General features: G+C 47.3%; 2 protein-coding genes across 3 annotated transcripts in view; one reads left to right on the top strand and one right to left on the bottom strand.

The window, feature by feature from the left end:
* The window catches only part of P4HA2 (prolyl 4-hydroxylase subunit alpha 2), a 231618-nt gene that overhangs the window by 30942 nt on the left and 176734 nt on the right, over nucleotides 1-23942 (top strand). The gene's annotated exons all lie outside the window — the stretch shown is intronic.
* Nucleotides 1-23942, bottom strand: part of LOC130367477 (uncharacterized) — a 98154-nt gene that overhangs the window by 13628 nt on the left and 60584 nt on the right. Inside the window, exon 3 of the mRNA XM_056569900.1 lies at nucleotides 19540-21811. Coding sequence (XP_056425875.1) covers nucleotides 19540-20358 — 819 coding nt within the window. The 5' untranslated portion in view covers nucleotides 20359-21811. The remainder of the gene's footprint in view (nucleotides 1-19539; nucleotides 21812-23942) is intronic.

The raw sequence follows: 23942 nt of genomic DNA, 5'->3' as shown, positions 1-23942 counted from the left end.
ATGGCTGGTTATCAGTGATAGCCACCATCTTACCGGGCGCTGCGGGATGCCGCGAGTAGCTGCAAAAATGTTCATGACGTACCTGTATGTCATGGGTCGGGAACACCTTCCCACTCATGACGTACAGGTATTTCATAGGTCGGGAAGGGGTTAAGGACCAGGCCAATTTATTTTTGCGTTTTAGTTTTTTCCTCCTCGCCTTCTAAATTCCATAACTCTTTTATATTTCCATCTACAGACCCATATGAGGGCTTGTTTTTTTGCGTGACCAATTGTACTTTGTAATGAAACCTCTCATTTTACCATAAAATGTACAGTGAACCCAAATAAAATATTTTTTCAGGGAGGAAATTTAAATGAAAACCCCAATTTTGCACATTTTGGAGGGTTCGTTTTCACACTGTACACTTTATGGTAAAAATGACGTGTTCTTTATTCTGTGGGTCAATACAAATAAAATTATACCCATGGCTAGATACTTTTATATTTTTTTACCACTTAAAAATTATCTAAAACTTTTTATACAAAATCAGTAATCTAAAATTGCCCTATTTTGACCACCTATAACTTTTTCATTTTTCCGTATATAGGGCGGTATGAGGGCTAATTTTATGCGCCGTCATCTGTACTTTTTATCGATACCCCATTTGCATATATAAAACTTTTAGATCATTTTTTATAAAAATGTTTTCAAATAGAATGTGACCAAGAAGCATCATTTTTTGACTTTTTACATTTTTTTATGTTTACGCCGTTCCCCGCGCGGGATCATTAACAATATATTTTGATAGTTCGGACATTTACGCACACAGCAATACCAAATATTAAAATTGGAAAAACTGACAATTTTCATTTTTAGTGGAGGAGGGGATTCGACTATTTTATTTTTAAATTTTTCAACTTTTTTTTTACACTTTTTATGTCCCCATAGGGGACTATCTATAGCAATTATTTGATTGCTAATACTGCTCAGTGCTATGCATAGAGCATAGCACTAATCAGTATTATCGGTCATCTTCTGCTCTGGTCTGCTCTGAGAGCTGCGGATGATCCGATCATCTATTTTAACATGCGCATTGCCACAGATGCCATGATCTGTACTGATCACAGCATCTGAGGGGTCAATGGCGGACATCCGCCCGATCGCGGATGTCGGCCATTACCGGCAGGTCTCCGGCTGCTGATAAAAGTCGGAACCTGCCGTGTATGACGCGAGCACTGCTCCGATGCTCGCGGTCATACACAGGACGTAGATGTACGTCCTGGGGCGTGAAGTACCGCCAAGCCAGGACGTACATTTACGTCCGTGGTCGTTAAGGGGTTAAGGACTGAGCCCTATTTTTTGCAATTCTGACCACTGTCACTTTATGCATTAATAACTCTGAGATGCTTTTACCATTTATTTTGATTCCGAGTTTTTTCGTGACATATTCTATTTTAACATAGTCGTAAATTGTTGTCGTTACTTGCATGATTTCTTGGTGAAAAATCCCCAAATTTCACAAAAATATTGAAAAATTTCATTTTTCGAACTATGAAACTCTGCTTGTAAGGTAAATAGACATTCCCCAAAAAATTATATTGATTCACATATACAATATGTCTACTTTATGTTTGCATCAGAAAGTTGACATGTTTTCACTTTTTGAAGACAGTAGAGAGAGTGGATTTGAGGGGCCTTTCTGTGAGAAATACTCCATAAATGACCCCATAATAGAAACTACACCCCTCAAAGTATTCAAAATGACATTCAGAAAGTTTGTTAACCCTTTAGGTGTTTCACAAGAATAGCAACAAAGTGGAGGAAAAAAATCAGAATCTGCATTTTTTACACTAACACGTTCTTGTAGCCCCATCTTTTTCATTTTTAAAAGTAGTATAAGGAGAAAAAGCCCCCCCAAAATGTGTAGCCCAATTTATATGGAAATACCTCATGTGCGGGCTCACAACATGATTCAAGAGGGAAAGAGAAACTGTGGGTTTTTGAAAACGAATTTTGCTGCCATGGTTTTTTCATTTTTAAAAGTGGTACAAGGAGCAAAAGCCCCCAAAATTTGAAGCCCAATTTCTCCTGATTAAGAAAACGCCCCATACGTGGACATTAAGTGCTCTGCTGGCGCACTACGATGCACTACGATTCATTTTGGAGACTACACCCCTCAAGAAACTTAACAAGGGATATAGTGAAGCCTTAACACTCCACAGTTGTTTGACGACTTTGTGTTGAAGTTGGACGTGAAAATGGAAAATTTTTATTTTTAACACTAAAATGATGGTGTTACCCCATTTTTTTCTTTTTCACAAGGGGTGATAGGAGAAAATGGACCCCAAAATTTGATGCCCAATTTTGTCCCGATTAAGAAAACGCCCCATATGTGGACGTTAAGTGCTCTGCTGGTGCACTTCAGGTCTCAGAACAGAAGGAAATTGAAGTCAGGGGCCATGTGCCTTTACAAAACCTCCCATGGTGCCAGAACAGCAGAAACCCCCCACATGTGACACCATTTTGGAAACTACACCCCTCCAGGAACGTAACAGGGGTTACAGTGAGTACTTACACCTCACAGTTTTTTTTTGAACAGTGGGCCGTAAAAGGGAAAAATTGGATTTTTAACACTAAAATGATGGTGTTACTCCAAATTTTTCATTTTCACTTGGTGTAATTGGAGAAAATGGACCCCAAAATTTTAAGCCCAATTTCTTTCTATTAAGAAAACGCCCCATATGTGGATGTTAAAGGGGTTCTCCGGTGAAAACCTTTTTTCTTTTCAATCAACTGGTGGCAGAAAGTTAAACATATTTGTAAATGACTTCTATTAAAAAATCTTAATCCTTCCTGTACTTATTAACTGCTGAATACTACAGAGGAAATTCTTTTCTTTTTGGAATGCTCTCTCATGACATCACGAGCACAGTTCTCTCTGCTGACGTTATTATAATAAAGCTTTATTTATTGTTGTCCTTAGTGGGATTTGAACCCAAGTCCCCAGCACTGCAAGGCAGCAGTGCTAACCACTGAGCCACCATGCTGCCCTTAGCATACATCTACTATGCATGGTTGCTAAAATGGACAGAGATGTCAGCAGAGAGCACTGTGCTCGTGATGTCATCAGTGTTCCAAAAAGAAAGGAATCTCCTCTGTAGCATTCAGCAGCTAATAAGTACTGGAAGGATTAAGATTTTTTAATAGACAAATATGTTATAATTTACAAATATGTTTATGTTTCTGCCACCAGTTGATTTAAAAGAAAAAAGGTTTTCACCGGAGTACCCCTTTAAGTGCTCTGTTGGTATACTACAGGTCTCAGAATAGACTGTTCTGGACTTTTGGAGAGCAAATTTTGCTGAAATTGAAGTCGGGGGCCATGTGCATTTTCAAACCTCCCATGATGCCAGAACAGCAGAAACCCCCCACATGTGACACCATTATGGAAACTACACCCCTCCAGGAATGAAACAAGAGTTACAGTGAGGACTTACACCTTACAGTTTTTTTGAATAGTGGGCTGTAAAAGTGAAAAATATGATTTTTAATACTAAATTGCTGGTATTAACCAAATTTTTTTTTGTTTCACATGTAGTAAGAGAAAAAAAAGCTCCACAAAATGTGAAGCCCAATTTCTCCAGAATAAGGATATACCCCATATATGGCAGTAAAGCACTATGCGGGTGCAAAACAGGGCTTAGGAGTGAGACAGCACCAATGAGATTTGAGGCCTAAAGTGGTGCTTCGCACTGCAATGGTTGAGGTTCTGACATAAAATCTAAAAACAAATAACCCCGGCAAGTGACCACAATTTTGAAACTACACCCCTCAAGGAAGTTAACAAGGGGTACAGTGAGTAGTTACACCTCACAGGTTTTTTGAACAGTAGGCCGTAAATTGAAAAATTATATTTTTACACTAAAATGCTGGGGTTACCTAATTTTGAACATTTTCACAAGGAGTAATGGGAGAAATTGGGTTAAAAATTTGTATTTGAGGCCTATGACATATCAGTAGCTGAAGGTTACATTAAGAGGAAAGTACAAAAATGAAACACCCACATGTGACACCATTACAGAAAGTACCCACCCTGAGGAATGGGTATAGGTTAAAGAGGACATTTTGAACGCACGGATGTTTCCTACATTTATTTTCCAGGAATGGATGAAGGGTAACTTTTGAAAATTGCAATTTTCAACCTATACTCTGCTTCATCTTTCTGGGAACAACTAATATGTGACTCCGAATTGTCGCCTGGAAATACGACAGAGCTCATGAGTGAGAACTCTTCGCATTTGAGGAGGATGTTTGTTACGGACCTAACAGTTACATACATTCAGAGGAAAATACAAGAAAGGAACACCCACAAGTGAGAATATTACAAACAGTACACCCCCTAGGGAAAGTAAATAGGGGGGAAGTTTAGATTTAGAACAGACGGGTGTTCCCTAAATTTATTTTCCAGGAATGGATGAAATGTACTATGGGGGGGGGGGGGGGATGAAAATTGCAATTTTAATACTGATATGCCAATTATTTCCCAGAATGATGACCCAGAGTATAGCCGAAAGTAAAAATGATGCCCGCCCCAAACCCTATGCTCTGAATCATCATTCCAGGAATGTGATGTGTGTGGCCATCCCTAACCTGTTTCCTCAAATGCCTACCCTGCTCAGGTGGGGAGTGAGCCCTGTGCATTTGAGGCAACTGCAAGCCCCCAATGCTGTTGACTCTGTGTCCCATAACCCATTTTGGGGTGGGGGAGGGGGGGGGAAGATATTATCAGGTGTATTGGGAAAGAGTTTTTTTTTTTTTTTTGGGGGGGGGGGGGGTTGTTAAATTTGGAAGACAGTGCACTCTGGACTAGTACATTGGAGTATATCCGGCGAACCACAGGTGCTCTGACCCGCTCTCTGGCGGTCACCAAAGATGAGAGCCTTTAGAACTTCCTCTTGAAACTGCAGGAATGTCCCTGTGTTGCCAGCATGCTGGATCAGTACAAAAGAGTTGTACATGGCAACCTGTACCAAGTAGACCGTAACTTTTTTGTACCATGTCGTGTTTTCCACATGGCATCATATGGCTTGAAGACTTGATCAGAAAGATCAACTCCCCCCATATACTGATTGTAGTCCAAAATACAGTCAGGCTTGAGGACCGATCCCACGGTATCTTGCACAGGGACAGGGGTGCTGCCGTTCCCATGAATTGTGGTGAGCATAAGGACATCCCTCTTGTCCTTATACCTGACCAGCAACAGGTTTTCATGGGAAAAGGCAAGGGACTCACCCCAGGGGATAGGAGCATGTAGGGGATGGGGTGGAAGGCCTCTTTGATTCTTCCAGACTGTCCCACAAGCGACCGTGGTCTGGTGGCGAGGGATGTGAAGAGAGGGATACTAGTATAAAAGTTATCCATGTAAAGGTGGTAACCTTTATCTAGTAATGGATGCAAAAGGCCCCAAACTATTTTCCCGCTAACACCCAGAGTGGGGGGATATTCTGGGGGTTCAATACGGGAATCTCGTCATACACCATAAATTTGCATGTGTACCTCCTTCTCCTCTCCTCTTCTTCCTCTCCCCCTCTCGCACTTTCTTTCCCTCTTCTACACTTCTTCACTCCCCCCCTTCTTCCTCCCCCCCCCTCACCCCCAAATTTATGGGTTATTGTTCCTGCAGTTTTTATACTTTACATGCCTATGTTTGCTGCAGGTCCCGGAAGGGGATCTGTAGTAGTTAGATATTGGTTATACTAGTGCCTTACGTAGTTTCAGAACCACAGACGTTAATACCTGCTATCCTTCCGAACGTTAACAAGAGTCATGATATGGTATACTGCTCTGATTGCCGTTCCTGCTTGTCAGGGACCTCTGTAGGCATACTTCATTCATAATGTGTTATGAGGAACTTACCTATCTACCTTGCAAGTCATATTATATTTGCATTTTGTTTGCCTAACCTGTATTGGCTCCCACTCCTGGATGACTTGTTTATCTTTATCTTAGCTTGTCTTATTTATCTTGTAAACTTCAATAAAATCTTTAATACAAAAAAATATAAAATTTTGCATGTGTACCCTGAGGCCCAGGGACATAGGCCTTCCAGAATTTGGCCCCAAAGTGATTGATGACCGGACTAATTTTATTCAGGCGGTCATATGCGGGATCACTTCGGGGGGGACATGCCACATTATCAACATAATGCAAACATTTCCGAATGGCCTCGAATCGGGGACGTGTCATGGCCATACTGTAGAGCGGGGTCTGGTAGAGGATGTCCCCACTCCAGTATTGCCTGACACTGGGTTTTTTAACTAAACCCTGATTTCGGCTGCTTTGACTGGGTACCATTCATTGGGTCTAGCTAAAAATGAGCCCGGGTTTGCAGCGACGAACTGTTGGGTGTACAGGTTCGTCTGGTCAACCATCAGATTGACAAAGCCGTTACTGGAAAGAAAACTGAAATAGTCCATTTCAGATAACCTGACGATGTCAATCTTGATTCCTGAGGCACCAATGAACTTGGCTGGGGGGCTTGACTAGTATGAGCGCCAGGGGGACTCATACTAGCATGGGGCACAGGGTCAGGAGCAGATGAGGTTTGCGGCCCCACACGGCGGTGTCTCTGCCGCCTTGGTTGCTCATCATCAGAAGATGATGAGGAGGACGAGGAAATAAGGAAAGTGGGGTCTTCCTCGTCCTCTGTGGCGCTTTTAGAGTCAGAGGCAAGTATGGCATATGCCCTGCAGGCCATTTCCCTACTCTAATGGGGGATGAAAAGCATATATGGAGGGGGGACTTTTTTGGTGTATGTGCTGGGTGTGGCGTGGTGCAAGACTTCCTACCCTAACCCACCCTAAACTAATAACTAACCCGCCCTAAGAGCAAAAATATAAAATAAAACTAAACTAAAAGAAACAGAAAATTCAATGTTTTTTTTTTTTTAAGACTTCTGGTGCAAAAAACCCTGCACAAAAAAAAGCATTTACCTAATCAGTGGTGTGCACACTGATTAGCGCTTGGTGGCGGCAGGGGGCGCAGAAGTCAGTGGGGGGGGGGTCTCGACACTCAGCCAAGAACAGTGGCTGGGGGCACGTACACAGACCCCCACACAAAAAAAAAATGAAAAAATAAAATAAAAAAATGATTTAAACCAGAAAAAAAGCATTGTCCTGAACCCCCAAAAAATGCTGATCAGTGATAAATCCCTGACAGCGGTGGGGCAGGCCACACACACATGTACAGTCCGTCCACACAGCACAGGTGTCAGGATCCGGAGTGGTATGCAGGGAAGACACAGGTAGTGGATCCTCTATGTCAGTGAGGTGATGGCGTGGGCCATACCAGGGGAACAGAATCTAAGGGGTTACTGGTTTCACCAGAGCCCACCGCAAAGCGGGATGGACTTGCTGCGGCAGGTAACCCCCAGGTCGTTCCACCCAATAGCGACTCAACCTCACTGACTGCTGAGTTAGGCTCAGTACAGAAGGACTAGGCAAAAGGCAAGGTCAGACGTAGCAGAAGGTCAGGGCAGTCAGCAATGGTTTGTAGTCAAGGGTAACGGCAAGGGTCTAGATACACTGGCAAAGGACACACGGGAACGCTTTCACTGGCACAAGGCAACAAGATCCGGCAAGGACAGGAAGGGGAAGTGGATTTTTATAATGTGGAAGTGTTTGGTACTGATTGGGCCAGGCACCAATTAATGGTGCACTGGCCCTTTAAATTTCAGAGAGCCGGCACGCGCGGGCCCTAGAGAGCGGGGCCACGCGCGCCGGGACAGGACAGCAGGAGGACGGGGCAGGTGAGGTGATTGGGATGTGACCCGCGAGCGGGCGCGTCGCGCTACGCGGATCGCATCCCCGCCGGCGATAACAGTGCAGCGCTCCTGGTCAGCGGGTCTGACCGGGGCGCTGCACGCAGAAGAACACTGCAAGCGCTCCGGGGAGGAGCAGGGACCCGGAGCGCTCGGCGTAACAGTACCCCCCCCCCCCTTTGGTCTCCCCCTCTTTTTGGAGCCCAGGAATCTGCGGACAAGCTCTTTGTCCAAAATGTTGGCCTCAGGTTCCCAGGACCTCTCTTCTGGACCACAATTCTCCCAATCAATTTTCTCCCAAAATATTTTACCTCTGACGATCTTGGAGGCGAGGAGCTCTTTGACAGAGAAGTCATCAGAGGAGCCAGAAACAGGACCAGGAACAGTGACCTTGGGAGAATAACATTTAAGTATAAGAGGTTTGATAAGAGATACATGGAAAGAGTTAGGAATACGAAGAGAAGAAGGAAGGTGGAGTTTGTAGGAGACAGAATTGATTCGGTTTTTTATTTTAAATGGCCTGAGGTAACGAGGACCCAACTTGTAGCTAGGGCCAAGAAACCGTATGTATTTGGCAGAGAGCCACACTTTGTCACCAGGGGCAAAGACAGGAGGAGTTCTCCTCTTTTTATCCGCATGTCTCTTCATACTAGAAGAGGCCAGTAAGAGCGACTTTTGAGTCTCCTTCCAGATAGCGGAGAAGTCCCGGGTTACTTCATCCACGGCAGGAACTCCAGAAGAAGTGGAAATGGGGAGGGGGGGCAGCGGGTGACGGCCGTACACCACAAAAAATGGAGATTTGGCGGAAGATTCAGAATTTTTGAAATTGTATGAGAATTCAGCCTAGGGCAGAAGGTTGACTCAATCATCTTGGCAGGAGGAGATAAAATGTCGCAAGTAGTCACCAAGAATCTGGTTCACTCTTTCCACTTGTCCATTGGATTGGGGGTGATAGGAGGAAGAGAAATTAAATTTGATCTTTAATTGATTACAGAGAGCTCTCCAAAATTTTGACACAAATTGAACGCCTCTATCCGAGACGATATGCGTGGGAAGCCCGTGAAGATGAAAAATCTGCAGACAAAATTGCTTCGCCAACTGTGGCGCAGAAGGAAGGCCAGGAAGCGGAATAAAATTAGCCATTTTGGAAAAACGATCAACGACCACCCAGATGACAGTGTTGCTATGGGATAAAGGAAGATCAGTGATGAAGTCCATGGCAATGTGGGACCAAGGTTGTTCAGGCACCGGCAGAGGAAGGAGAAGACCTGCAGGCTTCTGGCGTGGGGTCTTGTCACGTGCACACACTGTACAGGCTCGTACGAAATCAGTCACATCCTTTTCCAGGGAGGACCACCAATAGTGTCTGGCAATCAACTGTATAGATTTTTTGATTCCAGCGTGACCAGCCAGAAGGGAGGAATGGCCCCATTTGAGGATCCGGAGGCGAAGACGTGGAGGAACATAAGTTTTTCCTGGAGGGATAGGCACCAGCCGCAGGAGCAGAAGAGATCAGACAGTCCGGAGGGATGATGTGCTTAGGAAGGGTCTCGGCTTCAGAGGCATCGGTGGTACGAGATAGAGCATCAGCCCTGACATTCTTGTCTGCGGGACGAAAATGGATTTGAAAGTTGAAACAGGCAAAAAACAACGAACACCTAGCCTGGCGAGGATTTAGCCACTGGGCGGATTGAAGATCAGACAAATTTTTGTGATCTGTATAGATGGTGATGGGATGAAGGGATCCTTCCAGAAGATGTCTCCACTCCTCAAGTGCCAACTTAATAGCCAATAGTTCACGGTCTCAAATGGAATAGTTTTTTCAGGAGGAGAAAAGGTTTTGGAGAAAAATCCGCAAGTGACATTTTTTCCTTTAGCGGATTTTTGTAGGAGAACAGCTCCGGCTCCAACTCAGGAGGCGTCAACCTCGAGGAAGAAGGGCTTCAGAGGATCTGGTCTGGACAAGACCGGAGCAGAGGAGTAGGCGGCTTTGAGGTGGTTAAAGGCTTCTTCCGCCTGTGGCGATTTTGGATTAGCATTTTTCTTAGTCAGTGCTACAATAGGAGCAATGATGGTGGAGAAGTGGGGAATAAATTGACGATAATAATTTGCAAATCCGAGAAATCTTTAGATAGCTCGTAGGCCAGAGGGACGAGGCCAATCAAGTACCGCAGATAGCTTATCAGGGTCCATTTGAAGACCTTGACCAGACACAATGTATCCCAGGAAGGGAAGACTGCTGCGTTCAAATAGACATTTCTCAATTTTGGCGTAAAGTTGATTTCGGCGTAGTCGCTGAAGTACTTGACGGACATGAAGGCAGTGTTCCTCTAGGTTGGAGAAAAAATGAGGATGTCATCAAGATAGACTACCACACAGGAATACAGCATGTCTCGAAAAATCTCATTAACAAAGTCCTGAAAGACTGCTGGGGCGTTGCAAAGTCCAAAGGGCATGACTAGGTATTTAAAGTGACCATCTCTAGTATTGAAGACGGTTTTCCATTCATCACCTGCTCGAATACGGATGAGGTTATATGCGCCCCTTAGATCAAGTTTGGTGAAAATCTTAGCTCCACGCAGTCTATCAAAGAGTTCGGAGATGAGAGGCAGAGGATAACGATTTTTTACAGTAATCTTATTAAGATCGCGGTAGTCAATACAGGGGCGTAGAGATCCATCTTTTTTAGCAACAAAGAAAAATCCGGCTCCGGCTGGAGAAGAAGATTTCCGGATAAAACCTCTTTTGAGGTTTTCCTGGATGTACTCTGTCATGGCTTGTATTTCCGGGGCAGAAAGCGGGTAAATCCTACCACGGGGCGGTGTGGTACTAGGGAGCAGGTCGATAGGGCAGTCATAGGGTCTATGTGGAGGTAAGACCTCTGCTTGTTTTTTACAAAAGACGTCCGAAAAGTCCTGATAAGCCTTAAGAAGACCTGGCAATGGAGTAGCCATGGAGACTTGGCAGGAAGGAACTGGGTGGAGACATCGCTTGTGGCAAGAAGTTCCCCAACTCTTAATGTCCCCGGTGGCCCAGTCGAGGGTAGGCGAATGACATTGGAGCCAGGGCAAGCCCAGAAGAATTTCAGAAGTGCAGTTGGGTAGCACAAAAAATTCAATATGTTCATGATGGTGAACTCCAACACTCATGAGAACGGTGCAGACCAGTCTCTCTCCATTGACGGATGAAATGAAGAGAGGTTTGACAAGACGGGTAACTGGAATATTGAATCTGTTGATTAGGGAGGCTTCAATGAAACTTCCTGCTGAACCAGAGTCCAAGAAGGCCACAGCGGGGAAGGAAGTATTAGTATTAGCGGATATGGCAATCCGCACACGTATAGTCAGTCGTGGAGAGGAAGAATTCACACCTAGCAACGCCTCTCCTACGTTAACTAGGTGCGAGCGTTTCTCTGACGCGGAGGATGAATGGGACAGTCCTTTAGGAAATGTTCAGTTCTAGCACAGTACAGGCACAGGTTTTCGTTCCTACGGCAAGTCCTCTCTTGTTGGGTCAGGCGAGACCGATCCACTTGCATAGCCTCCTCGGCGGAAGGCACAGGAACAGATTGCAAAGGACGCTGGAAGAGAGGTGCCAGGGGAGGAAACCGCCTGGTGCGAACAAGATCGTTTTCCTGACGAAGCTCCTGGCGTCTTTCAGTGAAACGCATGTCGATGCGGGTGGCCAAAAGGATGAGTTCAGACAGGGTAGCAGGAATTTCTCATGCGGCCAGAACATCTCTGATGTGACTGGATAAGCCTTTTTTGAAAGTCGCACAGAGGGTCTCATTATTCCAGGATAGCTCAGAGGCAAGGGTGCGGAACTGAATGGCGTATTCGCCCACTGAAGAACTCCCTTGGACAAGATTCAATAGGGTTGTCTCGGCTGAGGAAGCCCGGGCTGGCTCCTCAAAGACACAGCGTACTTCTGAGAAGAAGGACTGGATAGTAGCAGTGGCAGGATTGTTGCGATCCCAAAGCGCTGTGGCCCAGGACAAGGCCTTTCCAGACAGCAGGCTGACCATGAACGCCACCTTAGACCGTTCTGTGGGAAATTGGTCTGACATCATCTCCAGGTGTAGAGAACACTGGGACAGGAACCCACGGCACAGTTTAGAGTCCCCATCAAACTTGTCCGGTAGGGTCAGGCGGAATCTGGGAGCGGCCACTCGCTGCGGAGGAGATGCAGGAGCTGGCGGAGGAGATGGTTGCTGTTGTTGAGGCAGAAGCTGTTGCAGCATAGCGGTCAACTGAGTCAGCTGTTGTCCTTGTAGCGCGATCTGCTGTGATTGCTGGGCGACCATGGAGGTTAGGTCAGCGACACTGGGCAGTGGGACCTCAGCGGGATCCATGGCCGGATCTACTGTCAGGATCCGGAGTGTTATGCAGGGAAGACACAGGTAGTGGATCCTCTATGTTAGTGAGGTGATGGCGTGGGCCGTACCAGGGGAACGGAATCTAAGGGGTTACTGGTTTTCACCAGAGCCCGCCGCAAAGCGGGATGGACTTGCAGGTAACTCCCAGGTCGTTCCACCCAATAGCGACTCAACCTCACTGACTGATAAGTCAGGCGCGGTACAGAAGGACTAGGCAAAAGGCAAGGTCAGACGTAGCAGAAGGTCAGGGCAGGCAGCAACGGTTCGTAGTCAAGGGCAACGGCAAGGGTCTGGATACACTGGCAAAGAACACACGGGAATGCTTTCACTGGCACAAGGCAACAAGATCCAGCAAGGACAGGAAGGGGAAGTGGATTTTATAATGTGGAAGTGTTTGGTACTGATTGGGCCAGGCACCAATTAATGGTGCACTGGCCCTTTAAATTTCAGAGAGTCGGCGTGCGCGCGCCCTAGAGCAGGGGGCCGCGCGTGTAGGGACAGGACAGCAGGAGGACGGGGCAGGTGAGGTGATTGGGATGCTACCCGCGAGCGGGCGCATCCCGCTACGCGGATCGCATCCCCGCCGGTAATAACAGTGCAGTGCTCCCGGTCAGCGGGTCTGACCGGGGCGCTGCACGCAAAAGAACGCCGCAAGCGCTCCGGGGAGGAGCAGGGACCCGGAGCGCTCGGCGTAACAACAGGCCTGCTACTGGTGGCACGGACCGCCTATAGGTGCAAAAAATAAAATAAAAAAGACACTTTAATCCTGAAAAAGCGCCTTCACCACAAAAAACACTGATCAGTACTATGGGACTGATCAGCGGCAGGTGGGCTTTAGCTAATGGTTTGGACCGTTCTTTTATAGCATAGAGAGCCTGGCCACATGTTTAGCAAAAAAAGGTCTGCACCCCCAAAAAAACACTGGGGGCAGACCTCATGCAGCTAAAGGTGCTACAGACCCATGGACACCTATAGACGGTACGCCAAAAAAATATATATATATTATTTCTACTTTTTTACCACCTAAAAACTCTCCCTGCCTAACCTAAAGCTGTCCCTAATTGCTAAAAGTGCCAGATGGCACTGAAATAGTGCTGAGGGTGGTAGATGGCAGCACGGGGCTCCGTCCTCAGGGCCGGATCATCATTGGCGCTCATGGAGCACCTGCACCGGGCCCTGTGCCCGCAGGGGGCCCCGTCACATTCGGGACATCCCTGCGGGCTGCTTAGTAGCGGATCGGTGGCCCCCGATAGCCCGGCCGCGGCCACTTTAAAACAGTGACCAGCGGCGGCTCCTGTGGGCCCGCCCCGGACTCCTCCTGCTTTTTTTATATTTCATATTTCCTTACCTGGCCGCGCTCGGCAGGCTCAGGTGATGCGTCGGGTCATGTGGGCTGTGACGAGTGACGTCCCTGACACTGTGCAGAGGAGCCGCAGGAGCCATCACTCGTCACAGCCCACATAACCCGATGCATCAACTGAGCCTGCCGAGCGCGGCCAGGTAAGGAAATATGAAATATATTCCAGCAGCCGCGCCGCTACAAGGCTCAGTTTTCTTCATTACACCCCAGCGCTGCAGGAAATGACGAGTGACGTCGTGCAGATGAGCCGCAGGAGACGTAACTCGTCACAGCCCCGAGACCCGACGCTACCTGAGCCTGCCGAGCGCTGCCAGGTAAGTAAATATGAAAAATAGAAAAAGCAGGAGGAGGGGGGAGCAATGTGCAGGGGAAGAAGATAAGGCAGAGGGGGTAATGACGAGCAGGGGGGTAATGAGGAGCAGGGGGGGGAATGAGGAGCAGGGGGGGAATGATGAGCGGGGGGGGAATGATGAGCGGGGGAGGGGTAATGATGAGCGGGGGAGGGGTAATGATGAGCGGGGGGGTATTGATGAGCAGGGGGGAATGTTGAGCAGGGGGGGGAATGATGAGAAGGGGGGAATGATGAGCAGGGGGTAATGATGAGCAGGGGGGAATGATGAGCAGGGGGGGAATGATGAGCAGGGGGGAATGATGAGCAGGGGGGTAAAGATGAGCAGGGGGGGTAATGATGAGCAGGGGGGTAAAGATGAGCAGGGGGGTAATTATGAGCAGGGGGGTAATGATGAGGGGGGGGAATGATGAGGGGGGGGTAATGATGAGGGGAGAATGATGAGCAGGGGGGGTAATGATGAGGGGGGAATGATGAGCAGGGGGGGAATGATGAGCAGGGGGGGTAATGATGAGCAGGGGGGTAATGATGAGCAGGGGGGAATGATGAGCAGGGGGGGGAATGATGAGCAGGGGAGAATGATGAGCAGGGGGGTAATGATGAGCAGGGGGGAATGATGAGCAGGGGGGGGAATGATGAGCAGGGGGGGTAATGATGAGCAGGGGGGTAATGAGGAGCCGGGGGAATGATGAGCAGGGGGGGAATGATGAGCAGGGGGGAATGATGAGTAGGGGGGGAATGATGAGCAGGAGGGGAATGATGAGCGGAGGGGGATGATGAGCAGGGGGGGGGAATGATGAGCAGGGAGGGGATGATGAGCAAGGGGAAAACACAGTCTCTTGAAGGGTTATAATGATTGTTGTCTTTATACAGAGGAGGAGGAGCGGCTGGCAGAGTGAGGAACCAATGATGTCCAGGCGTCAAACTTTACAGAGGAAGATGGAGCTGGAAGAAGACATGGCGTCCGGACCAGATGAAGAAGAAAAGGAAAGACAACAGAGAAGACGTCTCCTGTGAGTCATTTTATGTTTGTGTATTCCCCTGACTGTCCCATTAGATCTCTCGTCACTTCTAATTTTTGCAGTAATAATGGATGACATTGTATATGAGGCTCCAGCTGTTACAAAACTACAACTCCTATAACGCCTGAAGCTCTCCAGACATAATGGGGGCTGTAGCTTTGCAACAGCTGCAAAGAGTGACCTGAACTAAAGTGATTTTAGACCATGCATCCCGTTTTATTTTAATGGGGGCCCGACTCCTGTTGCACTCAGTGGAAGGGGAGGGGGACTGTCGGGGGGAGGGGACTGTCGGGGGGGGGGGGGCATCATAATGAAGTGCTTCGTCTTCCAGGCAGCCTTAATCTGGCCCTGTTCATCCTGCACACCAGATCACTGAAGAATGGTGGGCAGGACAAAGCAACATGCTCCTTCACCCACCTCCCCATAATGCTGGGATTGGTGCGGTCACTACGGCTGCCCAATCACAGCTCTACTGAGGGTTGGCAACACTGCCACTTTCCAGTACTGTACGGATGTATATTACACCACTGATCATCATCCTTATCCGGGTCATCGGGTTACACATGACCCAGATGACCCGGAATCGCTGTTAGTATTTACGGTATTAACGATATGGGGGGTTCCCCTCAGGATCCCCCTCGGCACTGTGCCGGGATGCCTGCTGAATGATTTCAGCAGGCATCTGGCTCGGATCCCCGCCCGGCGAGGGCGGGGAACAGAATCGCAGCAAATCGCCGGTCTAAATTGACGGTTAGTATTTACTGTCGGTCTGGGGGGACATCAAGACTTACCTGGGCGATATGCCCGGATGCCTGCTGAACGATCTCAGCAGGCATCTCGGTCCGGTCCCTGCCCGGCGAGCAGCAGGGACCGGAGAAATGCAGGGCGTATCTGTACACCCTCAGTCCTTAAGGACTCAGGAACATGGGCGTACTGGTATGCCCTGTGTCCTTAAGGGGTTAAAGAATAAATAGAATTTACCTGAGTTTTCTCCAGTTGACTGGTGTGAGAAGATTTTTCCATATATCCTACCTGCCTGCTGATGTTGCAACTTGATATTGTGTTGGAAGTTTATGCTGTGGGGTCCGTAGAGCCCGGCTATCAAGGACATTGCTTTTCTTGTGGTGAAGCAAGTGTGCGCAAATGGTAACCATTGTGGACGTTATAATGCTGGGAGTTGTAGTTTTGCAACAGCTGGAGGCACCCCTGGTTGGGAAACACTTACCTATACTATATACTCCAACATGCTGGGAGTTGTAGTTTTCTTTTGGGGCAGCTGCTGAGCCACAGGCTGTATCAGGGCATGCTGGGAGTTGTAGTTAGTAACTAACTGCAACTCCCAAATATAATAAAGAAAAGCAATCCAAAAGTCACATCGAAACAAAGATCGTACTGTTAAAAACTACAGATCGGGGGCGCAAAAAATTAGCCCTCATACAGGCCCTGTATAAGGATAAATACAAAAGTTATAGGGGTCAGAATAGGACAAAATGTCCCCATATGTGTATCCTGTGATGTCACGCATATATAATTATTATGCAAATGAGCATGGCCGGTAGCTTGTTTTTTTTTTTTTTTTTTTGCAAGAAATGTGGCAACTCTATTCCCACTATGACTGAAAAAAGAAAAAGTAGGTGGAAGGATGACAGTTTCTCAGTAGCCTAGAGATGCAGAGAAGGAGCATGACTAAGATGTTGGTGGACATTACCAGAACAGCCCCTCCTTACATCTGCTCTGCAACCTCTTAGGCACTGCTATATTTTGTCATTTCTATAAATCATCGCCCAAACATTATGCCCTCATTTATCATTGCAGTGCAAGTGAAGCATTTTTTTACACCTTTTTTTGTTTTTGTTTGCTGATAATGTGTAGGAGCACCAAATTTATTAAAATGTAAAAGAGCTTTGATAAATTTTGTGCAGGTCCACATTTTCTGAAATCTGTGTCTACACATACACCAAAAAGCTACACCATGTCTGGGCTGGTGTAGTTTTAGAGACTTTTCAGTGGCGTTGCGCCTTTCTTTTGCTCCTTTTTACAAAAAGGGGCAATGATAAATCCCTTCTATATAATGTCTGTTGCCAAAATAAGTGGATTGCAACTCAAAATCAGCAGAAATGTGTAAACAAAAAGGGGCAAAAAAAGGCGCAAAAAACCCTGCTTGCGCCTTTTTTGCCCCTTTTTTAGACACAAAAAACTGTCTAAAGACAATGATAAATGTGGGCCTATATCTTTTCTATCTGGAAAGTGAAGATCTCTCTTGTCCTGAGAACCACTAACAAGCAAAACAGATCTGGGAAGTTTGAAATCTCTACATTTTCATCTTTTCCTCTTCTTTTTATTAGGATCCAACAACAATATAACATAAAAAAAAACATTGCCAGCTCTTCTGATCCAGGACTATGCTGTGTAAAGGTTGACTGACCCAGTTTCACACCCAAGAAGAATTTGTGGCAGAGGGAATGCAATGGAATTCAAGTGGAAGATCTATGGGACGGCAGAAGCTTGTAGTCCTCATGCTGGTCATGGGCTTGGTTTCTATGGCCACAGTGGGTAGAAGGCCTCCACAGGAACTCCTTAAACCCCACTAGGCAACACAGTGACATGGGGATGCGCTGGAAATGGTAGTATCTGTAGTTCGGCAGGTGATGGATCCTCTGGGCCTGTGTGGATGATGATGGGAGCCATGCCAGAGAGCGGAGTCTAAGGTGCCGCTGGGTTTCACCAGAGCCCCCCGCAAAGCGGGATGGTCTTGCTGAGGCAGGCGGCACCCAGGTCGCTACCCCTAGCACGACTCATCCACACAGGTAGCTGGGATGAAGTGTGGTACAGAAGGATAAGGCAAGACGTGGTCAGGATGGCTGAAGGTCAGGGCAGGCGGCACAGTAGCAGGGTCAGGACGCGGAACAAGGATCAGGTACACGGATAATCAGGAACACAGGAAACACAGTAGCTTTCTCTCAGGCACCAGGGCAACAAAGATCCGGTCCAGGGCAAGGGGAGGTGCATACACTTATAGGGAAGGAACAGGTGAAGACACAAATAAGGGCGCACTGGCCCTTTAAATCACAGAGCTCCGGCGGGCGCATGCTGAGAACTGAGAACAGAGATGACGAGGGAGGTGAGTGACGGGCTGGAACTTGCATGCGGACGCATCCTGCAATGCAAATGCCAGCCCCGCCGGCAGTGGGGACATGGGAGGAGAGTGCTCACGGCCAGCGTTTCTGGCCGGAGCACTGACGTTACAGTACCCCTCACCCCCTTTGGTCTCCCCCTCTTCTTGGAGGGTTTAAGGAGTGGGCAAAGACTGTAAGTGGTCTGCAGGTTTCTGTAGAATAGTTTTGTTAAGGGCACAGGTAATGCAGGAACGAAAAAAATCTGCGACATCACGTTCAAGGTGCGGCCACCAGTAATGCCGGGAGATCAGTTGAATAGTCTTCCATTTTCCGGGATGAATAGGCAGCAAAGAAGAATGTCCCCAATTCAAGACTTTACGTCTCAGTTTAGCAGGTCCAAAATATTTTCCAGGTGTAACTTGCTGAAGATAGACCGGAGCTAAAGGAATCAATCGCTCATGAGGGATACTATGCCTTGGCGTGGAGCAGAACCTGCAACATCAAAGGACCTGGAAAGTGCGTCAGCTCTGAAGTTTTTCTTAGCAGGCCTAGGAGGAGGATCGGCACAAGACAATGATTTTGGCAGAATTGTCCACAACATGTGATTTCACCAGATCTCCAGTCTAGTTGAGGAGAATGACGTTGAAGCCAAGGAAGACCAAGAAGGAGCTCCGAAGTACAATGTGGTAGCACATAGAACTCACTGTTTTCTTTATGCAAATCTCCTACTTGCATGATGATAGGTTCAGTGCGGTATAGCACCTTACAGTTCAGATTTTATCCATTAACAGAGGAAATGTACAAGGGCTGTTACGTTATGCACTCCAGTCGTACACGCCGGTGAGCGCATGGTCCCGTTACCTGCTGCTGCTGGTGGGACTGGGATTCGCATCACAAGACACGCCCATATGCGAATCCCAGTCCGTCACTCACCAGGTTCCTCTCCTGCCTACGCCTCTGCCTCTCTGCTCTGGTGCGCGTGTCCCCGTCCACTAGGGCGCGCACGCCAGAGCTTTAAGATTTAAAGGGCTAGTGCGCCCATTAGTGTAGTACACCTGTGGCTCATTCATAAATTCCTCCTCCTCACACACTTCCCTGCCAGATCTTTGTTGCCTTGTGCCTGAGAAAAAGCATACCTGAGAGTTGCCTTGCCGTGTATCTGATCCTTTGCTCTGTGACCTGAGCTTACTCCTCTGCCGCCTGCCTACTGACCTCCTGCTACGTCCTGACTACGCTACTGGGCCACCTGCCCTGACCTTGTGCTATCCTGACTATGAGCTTCCTTATCCCTCCTGTGCATCGCATCTCCTCAGCCGCCTGTGTGGTCAAGCCGTGCCAGGGGTAGCGACCTGGGTGCCGCCTACCGCAGCATGTCCATCCCGCATTGCGGCGGGCTCTGGTGAAAACCAGCGGCACCTTAGACTCTGCTCCCTGATACAGTCCGAGTCATCTGCCACACAGGTCCAGCAGATCCACATCCACCGTTGTGCCTGTTTTCTGAAACGTGAGTGTTACAAGGGCTTGGCAAGACGAGTCACAGGAAGACGAAGTTTCTGGATCAGGGAGGCACCAATGACGTCGCCAGCGGAACCAGAGTCCAAAAATGCAGAAGCGTTGAAAGACATCTTGGCAGGAGTAAAGACCTGAACTGGAATGGTCAAATGAGGAGAGATAATATTCACATCTAGGGACGCCACTCTTACTTGTCAAAGATGCAAGCTTTCTATATGTCTTGGACGCGTAGGACGTATAGAACAGTCTTTGAGAAAGTGCTCTGGACTGGCCCAATATAGGCACAAGTTCTCGATGGGATCTTTCCTGATGTGTTAGGCGAAAGCAATCCACCTCCATAGCTTCTTCGGCAGGAGTCAAAGAAGATGGTAGAGGTGGCTGTTGGAACACAGGAGCTAGACGGGGTAATCGTTGTGTTAGGGCAGGTTCTTTTTCCAAATGAAGTTCTTCCTGCCTCTCAGTATAACGCACATCAATACGGGTGGCCAAATGGATAAGTTCGCTCAGGTTAGTCGGAGGATCTCGAGCAGAGAGAGCACCCTTGATTCTACTGGAGAGTCCATTTTTAAAGGTGGCACACAAAGCTTCGTCGTTCCAAGCCAGTTCAGAAGCCAGTGTGCGGAATTGAACAGCGTAGTCGCCCACAGAGGAGTTACCTTGACAAAGAGTCAGAAGAGCTGTCTCGGCAGAGGAGGCTTGTGCGGGTTCTTCCTCTGCAAGGAAGGCCAGTAGATTTGAGGAGACCGGATCATTATGATCCCAGAGAGGAGTAGGCCAGGGCTTTACCTGACAGTAGACTGACCACAAATGCCACTTTAGCATGCTCCGTCGGGAACTGATTGGCAATGAGTTCTAGATGCATAGAACACTGTGTCACAAAGCCTCTACACAGCTTGGGATCTCCGTCAAACTTTGAGGGCAAGGATAAGTAAAGCTTGGACCCGGAAGAAACAGCTGACACAGGAGGAGGCTCAGGCACAGGTTGCTGCTGCTGTTGTTGCTGCTGAACGGTAAGAAGCTGTTGCACCATAGCAAAAAGTTGATTCAGCTGTTGTGCTTGATGAGCTAACTGCTCTGACTGCTGATCCACAACGGTGGAGAGATCCGAAATGTCTGGCAAAGGCACCCCAGCGGGATCCATGGCAGGATCTTACTGCAAGGGTCACGGCAGGTGGTGGATCCTCTGGGCCTGTGTGAATGATGATTTGAGCCATACCAGGGGGAGCAAAGTCTAAGGTGCAGCTGGTTTTCACCAGAGCCCACCGCAAAGCAGGATGGTCTTGCTGCTGCAGGCGGCACCCAGGTCACTACACCTGGCACAACTCGTCCACCCAGGTAGCTGGGATGAAGCATGGTACAGAACGATAAGACAAGACATGGTAAGGATAGCTGAAGGCCAGGGCAGGCGGCACAGTAGCAGGGTCATGTAACAGAACAAGGATCATGTACACGGATAATCAGGAACACAGGAAACACAGTAGCTTTCTCTCAGGCACTAGGGCAACAAAGATCCGGCCCAGGGCAGGGAGGAGGTGCAAACACTTATAGGGAAGGAACAGGTGAAGATATCAATTAGGGCGCACTGGCCCTTTGAATCACAGAGCTCCCCTAGGAGGCGGGCGCATGCGTGCTGGGACTGAGAACACGGATGACGAGGGAGGTGAGTGACGGGCTGGAACTTACATGCGGGCATGTCCCGCAATGTGAATCCCAGCCCCGCCGGCAGTGGGGACATGGGAGTAGAGCACTCACGGCCAGTGTGTCTGGCCGGAGCGTTGACATTAAATGCATCCTGGCCAGTGATGTTTTGGGATGCCCTTCGTGGTCATGTGTAAAAAAGAAAGCCAGACAGAAGTGTAATTTGAACAACTCACAGTTCACTTTACTGGAGCATCACCTTTTGTTTTTCGGACATAATTTTGCATTGCAGAAAAAAAGTTTCCATGGCCTCATATTAAGTTTCCAGGACCTCATATTTAGTTCCCAGATTGTGCCAAGTATTGCAGCTCAGGCATATTTGCATACAAAATACAGTCACAATACACTCGGTCTGTGGTGTAAATAATTATAGGAATGTATTGGTTGCTGCTGACCTGCTTGTGCCCATGGTTTAGACCTGCAATGTCACACATTATGGTCCTGGGAAATGCCAGTCTCCTGTGAATTTTCTTCAGTGTCATTTTGCTTCCTTTCCAGCAGAGGACAGCAAAGTTCAGGTTTAAACTGTAGTTACTTGTCCCAGCAGAGGAAGATATTTCGAAAGACTACAATCCATCTAAACAAAAACAACGCAAGTTAAATTATGAATTCTCAGCTTAGTTCTCAATGTTCCCTAAGCATTATTTCCCTTCTATGCTACTGATATATTTCATACATCAGTCAATCCAACATACCTGCCGTATGAGAGCATTATATAATAAGCAGAATGTACTACTGGTTTTGAAATATCTAAGCAGCACAGAACTCTGAATGGATGCTGGCTGAGTATAAGAAGAAAGACAATAATAGGCTATACACTGCAAAAACTAAAGTGTCATGCAACGTACATATAGTATATAGCAGTGTTTCTCAAGCGCGGTCCTCAAGACCCCGCAATACAGGTCATGTTTTCAGAATTTCCTTAGTCTTTCACAGGTGATATAATTATGGTCAGTAAATCAGGCATCATCACAGTTATATCACCAGAGAAAGACTGAAAAGCTTGACTCTACAAAATTCTGTTAGTCCAATAAAAAAGGTATTACAGATATGTGTTGATTTTTCATATATATATATATATATATATATATATACATATACATATATGTTTATATATATATATATACACTGCTATACTTTGCACATAGTACAGGTAAAGCACTATTGAAATTAAAGTTTGGGGTATGTCATTTGTATACATTGGGATACCAGGTAAAAAATATATTTTGATGTATACTTGCATAGCCACAGTGGGCCCATTGACTTCAATATACCAAGGGTAGTGTTCTTTTCATCTATTTCTTGAAAGTGCAGTTTTAACTGCAGGAAACAAAAGCAAAGTTTACCACTGCTTTGAGTCCAGAAAAATAAAAAAAAGTATACATTCAGAAACTATATACCAAACAGTCACTAGTAGGCTACCTACGATCTATTAAAGGACATCTGCAGTAAAAAACAACTTATCCCCTATTCACAGGATAGGGGATAAGTGTCTGATCACAGGGGTCTGACCGCTGGGACCCCCCACGATCTTTTGCACGGGGCCACGGCTCTGCTGCGGCTCTCCCGTGCAGGAGGCGTGTCGGCCACAGCATGACGTCGCTGCCGACATGCCTTCTCCTTGTATCTCTATGGGAGTGGCGGGGAGGCAGCATTCGTGCCTCCCCGCTTCTCCCGTAGAACTGTATGGGGAGGGGGCATGGATGGGAGTGTACCTTCGATCTCAGAATGGTCGATGCTATGCACATTAGCCGCTCACATAGAGTGGCAATGCAAGGGCCCCATTTGGGAGATCACGGGGGGTCCCAGCGGTCGGACCCCCTCGCGATCAGACACTTATCCCTTATCCTGTAGATAGGGGATACGTTGTCTTTTGCTGCAGACGTTCTTTAAAAGTACAGCGCTATTGTTAAAGAATACACTGTAGCAGAGAAACACAGGGGAGAGCACACCTCAATAGACAAGAATGATCCAGAGCCAACAAAAAGGGAAGTGTCAGCCGTCACAACCAAGGATCCAGCAGTAACTGTGACACCTGCGGGGTGCATGCAATCCAGATATAGGATCAATAAGTAAACAACACAATAACAATAGTATGCACTCACCACTAAGACTGTGTCTAGAAGTCCGAAGGGTCACGGGACAGCATACCGCGATGTGCTGATGCCCTCAGAGGCAACGACTGTCGTTTCACACAACTATGTGCCAACTTGGACTTCTAGACACAGTCTTAGCGGTGAGTGCATGCTAACGTTCTTGTGTTGTTTACCTATTCTTAAATAATACCTGATCCAGAGTGTCAGAAGATTTGCATACTAAGAAGACAATTACCCTAAGCACACAGCCAAGACACCGCAGGAGTTACTTAGGGACAACTCTGTAAATGTCCTTGAGTAGCCCAGTCAGAGTCTTGACTTGAACCTGATGGAACAAATCTGGAGAGACCTGCAAATGGCTTTCACCATAAGTCCCCCTCTAACTTGACAGAATCTGCAGAGAAGACCCCCAGGACGAAGGTATCGCCGAAACGATCGTTGGGGTGGCGTCACTTCTGCTTGGGTCTGCTGCTGCATTGTTTGTTTATAGTTTCTTGGTATGTATGCTGACTTTTAGACATGATTACGCACTCTATGGAAGCCCCTATTATGCACCTTATATCTGTCTACCAGTGATGCACCTTATATATTTTTGTGTTAATGTATTATGCG

Source organism: Hyla sarda, chromosome 4, assembly GCF_029499605.1.
Source record: "Hyla sarda isolate aHylSar1 chromosome 4, aHylSar1.hap1, whole genome shotgun sequence".
Lineage (NCBI taxonomy): Eukaryota > Metazoa > Chordata > Amphibia > Anura > Hylidae > Hyla > Hyla sarda.
This window is presented reverse-complemented; position numbering and strand designations above follow the sequence as displayed.